An 11,691-nucleotide genomic window follows, 5' to 3' on the forward strand; every position below is an offset into this window, starting at 1 on the left:
CTGCAGACAGATGTGCAATCCCCACAACCCGGCATATGTGTGCAACAACCCAGACCAGCGTGAATTAAAGAGCATAAGCAAGGGAAGGAGGCAAGAAATGAGGAGGATAAGGCCAGGGAAGAAGGAAAAACAGGGAAAGGGAAGGAGGGAATATTGAGGTAGTGTTAGGTGGGACAGGTAAGAAGACACTTTGAAAGTTTGCAGTATTGTAGCCTAATGGTAAATCAATGAAATTTGATTTAAATTAAAAAAACAAACAAATTTGTCAGGCTCTGGCAAAATGGACTGCAGTTGCAATATCAGGGCACTTCAGATCCAAACAACATGGTTTCTGAAAAGGAGCCCTACTAATGTAATGCGTGTCTTAGAAGGTGACCTCTCTGAGCTAGTGGCTATTAACCTAATGGCTGGAAGGATTTTTCCAGGCAGGTAGGCTGCGAACCTTTTGCTTGTTTCCATCACTAAGGCTTTTTAATAGTTTTTTCCAAACTATCTTGGAGAACGGAGTACCAACCAGTTTGTTTTGAGAGTATTTTGCCACACCAAACACTGTCGTGCTTGATCCCCATACCTCTTAAGAAGGCAATGCTGGCATTTCTAGTCTTGTTTTTGAGATGTTTAAACTGAGACTCTACAGCCACTATGAAACAGGGCACCTGGGGCTGGAGCAATAGGACAGCAGACAGTGGGTAGGGCATTTGCCTTGTGGCAACCTGGGTTCAATTCCCAGCATCCCATATGGCCACCTGAGCACCACCAGGAGTAATTCCTGAGTGCAAAGCCAGGAGTAACCCCTGTGCATTGCCGGGTGTGACCCAAAAACCAAAAAAAAAAAAAAAAAAAGAAGAAAAAGAAGAAGAAGAAGAGAGGAAAAAAAAAGGAAGATTAAAACAGGGCATCAGATCCTGATTCTAGTGCGTTTCCTGTGACCATCCTAGCTTGAAGACCCTAGGAAGCAAAGCAGAATGATCAGAGAACGGCACCTGGAAAAAAGATCTTAGGATTGCTATACTTCAGCTTCTAAGTTTTCCTAAGACAACTTTACTTATACCAAAGCCACAATGTACAAACGATCTGAACAAAAGTCCTGTGGTTTTAATCTTACAAAGTTGTGAAGTCTCTCTTTGCTGAAACAGCACCCCCTTGCTGTCGTGGGGGAAACACCCTCTCCCCAACGTTAAAACTTCAGGCTGGGGGTTAAGGGATAGCACAGTGGGTAGAGCATTTGCCTTGCACTGCAGCTGACCTAAGTTCGACTCCCAGCATCCCATGGGATCCCCTGAGCACAGCCAGGAGTAATTCCTGAGTGCAGAGCCAGGAGTAACCCCTGTGCATCGCCGGGAGTGACCCAAAATAGAAAAGAAAAAAAAACAACTTAAGGCTAATGAGTTGGAATTGCTGAATAACTCGCTCCCAACCCTAGCCTGCCTTGGCAATTAATTGAACAGGCGGTGGTTCCTTCGGCAGACGGACCAAAATGTCCCTTTCTCACCCCGACTGGCAGAAACGTGGCGGGTTTTGGCTCCAGTGCCCTGCACAGGGCTGCCCGGGTGACCTTTCTCTAGCAGCTGTTCTTTGTCCACTCCCCAAAGCGATGTCCCAGGAACAGCAGCACTAAGTCCCCACGGACTCCCGAGGCTCAGTTCCCGCCAATCTCCCCTGTGGGAGTCGATTTTCCCCTGGAGAAAACCTCAGGAATCTAGTTGAGAGAAACATCTTTGAGTCCCAAACACCCAACCCGGGGGGAACACTGGAAAACTCGGCGGAACGTGTTCCTTTCCGCCGCTGTAGACAACACTCACTCGCATCCTTCCCGCCTGCAAACGTAGGCGGGGTGACAGATAGAAGGAATCCGAGAGGTTCCAGGGAAGAGGGGGTTTTGGAGGAACGGGGCCGAGAGAGATCACATCCCCGGAGCCAAAACTGCGCTGGGAACCAGATTAACCAGACTGGCCGCCGGGGATGCTTCAGGGCTGGCTGCAGAGGGAGAACCCGATGGGGAGGCGGTGGGGGACTCAGGCTGGCCAAATTTGGGTGCCACCGCAGGCGTTCCCGGCGTCAGGTTTTCTTGGTCCTCCCGGCGTGTCCACTGAAGTCCACGGCGGCGTGTATGTAGCGAGGGCGCCGCGATACACCCAGCAAAGACATGACGCACGCAGTTTCGCAAGTTACAGAAAGCGAAGAGCAGGACCGCTCCAGTTCCGCCGAGGATCTCCCAGCCCCTCCCCTGCAGCCTTAATGCAAAAAGGAGGGGGACAAATCACCGCATGAGGGAGGGAGAAAAAAAACCCACCCACGCCCCAACCTCCCGAGGAGGGGGAGGTAGAGGAGAGGTAGCGACCAGAGCGCTGGTGGCACCGGAGAGTTCCCAGACCCTGAGCGCACGAACGCCTCCCCTTGCAGCCACTGGATGCAACTGGCCCCGGCAGGGCTGGGTGGAGAAATCGCCGTGAGCCGCCTGCAAGGGACCGGGCAGCCGAGCGGGGAGTCCCGGTGGGCGAGCGGAGGCAGCACCCGAGAGGACGGCAGGAGCGAGAGCCGAGCCGCGAGCGTCGGACGCGGGCCCGGGAGGCGCGCTCGGGCCGCGGCGCTGCCGGGCGGGGACCTCCCAGCGAGCCTCGGAGGAGACGCAGCGGCCGGTGCATGGACGGCGCGCGATTCCCCACCGGCCCCGCGGCCGGGCCGGCGGGCAACTCCAGCCCCTGGTGGCCCCCGGCCGGTGCCAACGCCAGCCGCGAGGCCGAGCAGCCCGGCGCTGACGACGCGCCGCCGCCGCAGGAGGACGCGCGCAACGAGGAGCTGGCCAAGCTGGAGGTGGCCGTGCTGGCCGTGACTTTCGTGGTGGCCGTGCTGGGCAACAGCACCGTGCTGCTGGCCCTGCGCCGCACGCCGCGCAAGACGTCCCGCATGCACCTCTTCATCCGCCACCTGAGCCTGGCCGACCTGGCCGTCGCCTTCTTCCAGGTGCTGCCGCAGCTGTGCTGGGACATCACCTACCGCTTCCGCGGCCCCGACGGGCTGTGCCGCGTGGTGAAGCACCTGCAGGTCTTCGGCATGTTCGCGTCCTCCTACATGCTCGTGGTCATGACCGCCGACCGCTACATCGCCGTGTGCCACCCGCTGAAGACGCTGCAGCAGCCCGCGCGCCGCTCGCGCGTCATGATCGCGGCCGCCTGGGCGCTGAGCTTCGTGCTGAGCACGCCGCAGCTCTTCATCTTCTCCATGGTCGAGGTGAACAACGTCACCCAGACCTACGACTGCTGGGCCACCTTTATCCAGCCCTGGGGGCCCCGCGCCTACGTGACCTGGATGACGGGCGGCATCTTCCTGGTGCCCGTGGTCATCCTGGGCACCTGCTACGGCTTCATCTGCTACCACATCTGGCGCAACGTGCGCGGGAAGACGGCGTCGCGCCGCGGCGGCCCGGGCGCCGGGGGCGCGGGGGGCACCGGGAGCGCGGGGGGCGCCTTCCGCAAGGGGCTCCTGCAGGCGCCCTGTGTCAGCAGCGTTAAGACCGTCTCCCGCGCCAAGATCCGCACGGTCAAGATGACCTTGGTGATTGTGACCGCTTACATCCTTTGCTGGGCGCCCTTTTTCATCACCCAGATGTGGTCTGTCTGGGACGAGAAGTTCGAGTGGGTCGGTAGGTGCCGGGACAAGAGAGGACGGGGTGGGGTGGGGATGGGGTCCTCTGTGTGTGTGTGTGTGTGTGTGTGTGTGTGTGTGTGTGTGTGTGTGTGTCAGAGAGAGACAGACAGACAGACAGACACAGAGAGAGATTGAGACAGATATAGACAGAGACAGAGAGACAGAGACAGAATAGTATCTTATTTTCTAGGGCCATCATTTAAAAAAAATTTTTTTATTTTATTGTATCACCGTGAAATAGTTACAAGCTTTCATGTTTGGGTTACAATCTCACAACGATCAAATACCCATCCTTTCACCAGTGCATATTCCCCACCACCAATATCCCGGGTATACCCCCACTTTCCTGCCCTCCCCTTGCCTCCATGTCAGACAATATTCCCCATACTCTCTCTCTCTCTTTACTTTTGAGCATTATGGCTTGCAACACAGACACTGAGAAGTCATCATGTTTGTTCTAGTATCTACTATTATCGTCATGCATCTCCTATCCCAACTGGTTCCTCCAGCCATCATTCTTAAACTGCATGTTTGAAAATTACAACGTGTGACATTGCCCCCCACCCCAGTAATAAACGTCTAGTGTCTTCATCCCGGATATTTTGATTCTGTCCATATGGTTTGGAACCTAGGAATCCGCATGAACAGCTCCCTATGAGCTACAGATTACAAGTCCAGAAACTGTGCCCGAGAGTCAGCCACACTCCTACAAAACTGTAATCGCTTCATGCAAATGAGCAGCCACCGTTAATAACCTGTGTTCAAGTTTCCTGTACTGGGATGAAGAGGAAGCAGAGGGTGAGGAGGGGTCACCACTCCCAGTTTGTCACATGTCACAATTCGTGTAACATTTTAATAGATTGTTCCAAGGACAAAGGTATGAAATGGACTTGTTTTTCTCAAGTTTTGGCAAGTCGAGAGTTCTATTTAGAGTTTAGCTGGTGTTCCAGTCTCCTAATGTAATTTTTTTCCTATCAATTCCTACCAATTGAACATTTTTTCTGGTATTTTGGAGGGTGGTTTATAAGCCCTAAGTTTCATCAACTTACTCATCAAACGTTCAGCACTAACAATCACACAGTCGCATCTTCTCTATCCAACTCTAACAGTAGTTTACTGAGAACCATCCCTACAGCTGCTAGATCCTTTGGATTTAGTTCCTTCACAAACTGGAAAAACTCCACCAGAATTTACTTCCAAAATGTTTACGATACTATTGTATCTAGAAAACAGTATTTCTCTTTAGTAAGAAAAAAAAATCACTGATAACTGTGTTGTTTTTTATTGTTTTGGGGGGCTAAAGGTTTTTGTTTTGGGGGACTAAAGGTAGGAAGTAATGTGATAGACTTCAGAAGTTAAAAGAGCAAATAAAACATTGAAGAGTGTAATTAACCAAACTAATAAAAGTTTTTGTATGGATATAATATTAACGACAGTGGAAATTACAACATTAGTACTATGTTTTTGGTTCATGATTTCCTGTTTTGATCAATTTTAGCAATTTCTTATTTTGAATTGAAAGAAAACTACAGCCTAGCTTTTAATCAGAATTATATGCAATTATTAAAATCAATTTATGCATAGATGTTGGTAATTTTCATTTGAAAAATATAGTCTTAATCATGGACCATAGTCACCTTTAATAGCAACATTGAATATAAAGTGTAAATGAACAACCTATAATTTAATTTGGCATAACAAGAGTGAAAATACCACTGTTTATATGTTAAAGTCAAGGGAAAGTTTATACTTGATTATTCTTACTTTTGAAAAGGCACACAATTAGTTCAGTAGTTCAACTATTAAAGATTATATTTTTGTAGTTTACCAGTGAAAATTAATATAAAACATTTTAAAACGTTTTATACCTTTGTAACTCAGCTGTTCTTAATATAATTTGTTAGAACCACAATGATGGTTTTATTATAAAATAAAAAAAAATTGAGTTTCTAATTAAAAAAACTCAAGTATGGAGTCTTTGCTTTTTTTTTCTTGTCCATAATGTAATATTTGTGCCCAAGTTATTAGGATAGATGCAGTTTGGTATATGTGGCTCTAGACTCTTGAAATTTTACTAAAATGAGTTATTCTGTATGTACTATGACCACTAGCATATGCTAGTGCTGGCTATAATGGGCATGAAAAGATATTTATGTATCAGGTAATATTCTTAACCTCTTGACACTTCTACTGTCTACTTAAATGGTTATAATTTTGAAATACTTGGATTAATTTTGAAATATTTGAATTAACTTAAAGTTATCTTGCTTATGGAAATATTTTACAACCAAGCATTTTCCTTTAACCACCCATTTAGCTGGTTGATAAGCAGATTCATTTACCATAAGAGCAATTCATTTTTCATATTAAAAACCCATAACTTTTATTTCCATTAGCCAATAGAAAAATGAGTGTATCCAATGCTGTTATTTTTCTGTGACTGTTTAATTATTCTTCCTTTATCTCATCTCTTATAGAGTCAGAAAACCCAGCGATTACCATCACTGCGTTATTGGCTTCCTTGAATAGTTGCTGTAATCCCTGGATATACATGTTTTTTAGTGGCCATCTCCTGCAAGACTGTGTCCAAAGCTTCCCGTGTTGCCAAAACTTGAGGCAAAAATTCAACAAAGAAGATTCTGACAGTATGAGCAGAAGACAGACTTCTTACACTAACAACCGAAGTCCAACAAATAGTGTGGGTACATGGAAGGACTCACCTAAATCTTCAAAGTCCATCAAATTCATCCCGGTTTCAACCTGAAATCTCACTGTCTTACAGGATGACTTTTATAGAGGACTTTTGGCCCATACACGAAAGCCAGTTAGGAAATAACTAGTGAACCTGTATGAGATAATCCTAAATCAATTCACTGAGTACAAGATCATGTTTATACATTATGACCAAAACCTATGAATTATTTTATATGAAATGTTAATAAAATCATATGTTATGTTATTTTATGTTAAAATTTCCAGGCCTGATTCCCAGAACTATAACAGAAGTTATCTTGCTAAAGAAAATATTCTAGTCACCCAGAATTGTATTTTGTTTTTGGCTTATTTTTCCAAATACCTATGGCTTGATTGGTTTATAAAGTAGTAGCATTTCTATAATAAAGGGAAGGCATCATTAGCCTTAAGTTGAAATGAATTAGAAGAGTTTTTTTTTTCTTTTTGGGTCACACCCAGTGATGCTCAGGGGTTACTCCTGCCTTTGCACTGAGGAATTACTTCTGGCGGTGCTCAGGGGACCATATGGGATGCTGGGAATTGAACCCAGGTAGGCTTCGTGCAAGGCAAATGCCCTACCCGCTGTGCTATTGCTCCAGCCCCACGAATTAGAGAGTTTTAAGAGAAACTATGTTCCTGTTCAATAAAATTTATGTACGCCCCAGAAAATGTAGCCTCAAAGAATAGCCTTAATAAGGTAACTGCTCTGGAGAGACATATTAGAGTTTATTGAGACAATTAGTGCTTGAGGGATTAGGTCAGAGTATAAAGAAGAAAGTTCAGTTATAAGTCATCTAAATTGCAAAATAATACCTTTAGAATTGGCAGTGCCCTCCTTCAATTTTCTCATCTTTTTGTTGGCTATGAAAAGCATCATTCCTAAGATGCTGAAGGTTATCGAAAATGTCCATTAACCAATAATATTTTTCTTCTCCCACTGGAATTTCCATTTAAGGTTATAGTTATATGAAGTCATAAATACCCTCTTTTATTAGAAGAGAAAAAGTTTTGTCAATATACTATGTCAACTTTCTCTACAACACTGTAATAAAAACAGTGTATGTTTTTGTAATAAAATAGTGTTTATTTCATACAATTGTTTTTGGGTAGCCTGTGCTATACTGGATTTTTAGCACAATCATTACTTAATTTTAGAGGAATACATATTCACAAATAAGAGAATCTCCTAAGGATTGACTGAATATATACGATGATCCCTTGTGTTTAATTAAAAATACTTTGTTATTTCCTTCTGGTTTCTATCCCATCTACCAGTTTCCTGGAGAGGAGAGGAAGGGCTAGAAGTGGGGTAGGAATGAAGAAAGATAGGGATGCTTCCTGCATTAATAATGCATGATTTTATGCAGATTATGTAAAAACACAAAAGCCTTGACATTTTTTTTTAACTTTAAAATGGAGTTGATAACACCTCATGGGATTCTTGTGAAGAGTATCTAAAATCAAGTGTGTGAAAATAGCTTTCAATACTGTATGTATACTAGCAGCTGCTTTTCTTATGGTCTTAAGGGTCTTCAAAATTGCACAACTTTTTCACTTTAGTGCACTGCACTGTCGTCCTGTTATTCATCGATTTGTTTGAGCAGGCACCAGTAACGTCTCCATTGTGAGACTTCTTGTTATTGTTTTTGGCATATCGAATATGCCGCAGGTAGCTTGCAAGGCTCTGCCATGCGGGCAGGATACTCTCGGTAGCTTGCCGGGCTCTCTGAGAGGGATGGAGGAATTGAACCCAGGTCGGCCACGTGCAAGGCAAACGCCCTACCTGCTGTGCTATCGCTCCAGTCCTTTTTACTTTATATTAACCATAATTTGTTTATTTCAATTATGAATAGAAACTCCTATGTATTTCAAAATAATGCTGTTGATTTTTTTGCAACGCATGGAGAATAGCTTCAATTAGACCGAATTCTGATTTCAAACAGAAAGACTGAATACTTCTGCTTTCTAAATTTTCCCAATTTAATGTTGGAATAGGCTTCCTTTGGAATGTAGGTAAATAAAAGTCCAGTCAAGTCCATCAATTTCTTTCGTTCCCAAACGGATAAATTACAACACTCCTTGGCATTTTAAACTGCATTTTTCATTAGTTGGAACACTTTGGATTTTCTCCAGCTACTTTGTCTGGCTCCTTCTCCTTTGTAGAGAAGTTGCGAAGATTTATAGGTAGGTCATAAATATTTTCTATCTCTTAGAGGAAGTATTAGCAACTTTAGCGTTGCTATTGGTTCTTTCTTCAAATTTTCTAGATAAGGGAGTGATGTTTGGATGAGAGGGTGAGAACTTAGAGCCATCATCCTCACTCCTTTTCATTGTCTTATCTTCTCCAATTCTCATCCTTCTACTCCTTAGACCGATAGGCTTAAAAAAATGCTTGCAAATGTTTTATAGAGATTAAACCTAAGGTTTTAGAATTCTGCTTTCTAAAGATAGCTTTTTCAAATGCTATTTTTCAATGTGAGTCATCAATTAATTACTTCTTCATTATTTGAGTCACAGAATCATCTCAGTAGCCTTGCCCTTGGTAACACTATCAGCCAATTTGAAAGCTTCTCTCTGCTGTTCAAAAACTAAACGTTTTGGGAATGGAACAAAGATGAGTCCAATTTTTGCTAAATCCAATTCCAAAATAACCTAGTGATTCTTTTATGGATTGTTTCAAACTATTGAGTTATACTCCCAGGGGAAACTATTCTGTTTGAATCTTATTTCTCAGAATTGTCTCTCAAATACAGTGCATCGCAACTTACCCACTTGTAATCTCTCCCTTTAAATATCTGAGCAGACAAGAGAACAGGAAAGTGTGAAAAAAAGCTGGAGAGACACTGAAAAACCTGAAGGCTGTTTCTGCACCGAGCGTGTTGTATGCTCTTAGTCTCTGATGTCTAAATCTAAATCTCAGAAGCTTAACCTATCTAGTGGCTAAACTTTCTACATGTTTTGAACCCAGAGATAGCATGCATGTATTTCAAAAGAATATTTCAAACTGCAAGGTTAGAAGATGCCTGTGTGTTTTTGTCTATTTCAGAAGATAGGAAATTGTTGACAGTAAGGAAGAAGGTTATGCTGAATGGGAAGATTTCCTTTTCATGACTAAAGAGAAGATCTGAGATATTTCATGAAATACTCATGACAACAAAAAATTAATATTTTGTTCCCAACAATTATCTGTTGAAATATATCACAAATACACCGTATTATTTTATCTATGTGGGTAGAGAGAATATGGTTGAAAAAGACTCTACCAGTGGTATTGTCTATAGGGAATTTGGTAAATAATGATTGATGGTGAAAAAGAAACATTTTAAAGCACATATTGTGTACTTGTTAACTTTTGGATGTGTATTTAGTGTAATATAACTAAGATTTTACAGCAAAATTTAATTTGAAACATATCTGAAAAAAGTAAGTGTAATTTTTTTTTTTACAAATTGTGTACTAGTTCTGCAGAGTTTCTAGAACAATCAAAAAATATTATGCCACAAGTGATGGGAGTATGTGTTTTTTAAAGAGAGAAAAATATCAGTCTCAGTAGCATACAGTTTCCTCCCAAATTTATTAAATTTCTTAGAATGGACTAGTAATGGTGGTAAGAAACACAACTTTAATTCGTGTGTGACTTTCACACAAATGTCATAGGCCATTAGTTAAATCTTTTGCATATTTTTGTTTTGAGTGTCCACACCCAGCAGTGCTCAGGGCTTCCTCCTAATCCTGCCATTTGGAAATTACTCCTGGCGAGCCTCAAGGGACCCTTCCTGGTGCCAGTGATCGAACCCGGTGGGTTGCGAACAAGGCAAGCATTTTCCCTGTTGTACTATCATTCCAGCCCCAAATCTCTTGTTTTTTTTTTTGAGTGAAAACATACATTTGGGCAATGTGGTTGGACATTCCAAGCTTTGAACTGTTACCTCTGAGCCACTGAAACATAATGAGAAGTCAACGAAGGAGACTGCGCCTAACCCTCAACAGACTCCTTTAAGCCCACACCAAAGTGCGTCCCCTGCTTTTTTAATACTGGCCGCCTCGGTCTAGGCAGGAACTCTGGTGATGCAGAAGAAACAATGCGCCCTTGACCTCTACCCACTCTCACTGGCAACAATCAGAATTCACACGGGATCGTAATTAGAATTAATGCTAGAGCAATTAGGAGTAACACTGGATCACAAATATTAGAGGACGATTCTTAATTGCAGTTCAAGTGAAAATTTCAGGACTATTCTTAAGTAAAATTATTTTCTGTGAGATTCCATTGCGTAAATAGGCATTTAAGAAATAATCTAGTTTTTTAAGTACACTCAATTGTCATGAATAAAACATTGCCAGCTGTATTAAATTGACATAAAAATATATTCTCTAGATAAAATATTAAGTCTAATTTTTTCATATATATATGTGAAATGTGTCTTGAATTTTTGTATATAGATATGTATGCCTATCAACCTTTTAGATATATCTCATATGTATGCATTATATATTTTTACCTTGATTCATATTCTAAATGAAAGCAAAATATTATGGAGCGAATTAAAATATTTTTATGTTCCAAGGTCAGATTAGCAAATTCAGACAAGAAAATCTGAAAATAGATCTATAGTGATATAGTAACTAATACATTTTATTAGTAGTAAAAAATAGCGTATCATACAGTAAGTTAAATGTATTTATATTACATAGTATGGCTTAATATATCCTATGTTGCTTTAGCTATTATTACAACAAATTCATAAGAATTAATGCTGCATATTTAACATTGTATTTTGGAACTGTTTTTCAAAATTTTCTCTATCACGTAGGCTTATTATGCTATGTAAAAGAATTTGAATATGTTTTCTTGGATATTTGTCTGGTTCTGGCTTTGCTGATGTACTTCATCAAAGTATATTCTTTGTGACTGTGTCTAATAATTAAGGCTTTATAGAAAATGCGATAATGTATTAAAATAACTGATATATCTATTCCTCGATTTTAATGTATATTGGATTGATTCTGTAAATAAAAGTACATATCAAGTTTTTTGAAATAGGTCTCTTATACTGAAGTTTAATAATGAAAACTAGTCATCTATTTCATTATTAAACTGATACTTTTTTTTAGAGAAACAAGATTGTTTTTATTGAACGAAATTTACTTAGAAACATGTGAGGGGAGAGAAAGATAGGAAATAAGTGTTCAAGAGAGAACACAAGAGTCTCCAGACTGTAAAGGAAAGTCAGCAAACAAAGACACATGTTCAAGGGAGAACACAGGCTTGAAGAGCAAGCATAAATGAATTCTTGAGAAAACAAGGAC

At 41.9% G+C, this 11,691-nt stretch overlaps 1 protein-coding gene across 1 annotated transcript; it reads left to right on the forward strand.

The window, feature by feature from the left end:
- The first annotated feature begins 2,506 nt into the window (after nt 1–2,506).
- AVPR1A (arginine vasopressin receptor 1A) lies at nt 2,507–11,422 on the forward strand. Its single transcript, XM_004601963.2, has 2 exons — nt 2,507–3,643; nt 6,126–11,422. Exons 1-2 carry the CDS (start codon nt 2,644–2,646, stop codon nt 6,410–6,412), a joined length of 1,287 nt encoding a protein of 428 aa, XP_004602020.2. The 5' UTR covers nt 2,507–2,643; the 3' UTR covers nt 6,413–11,422.
- The last annotated feature ends 269 nt before the right edge of the window (nt 11,423–11,691 follow it).

Source organism: Sorex araneus, chromosome 2, assembly GCF_027595985.1.
Source record: "Sorex araneus isolate mSorAra2 chromosome 2, mSorAra2.pri, whole genome shotgun sequence".
NCBI classification, from domain to species: Eukaryota; Metazoa; Chordata; class Mammalia; order Eulipotyphla; family Soricidae; genus Sorex; species Sorex araneus.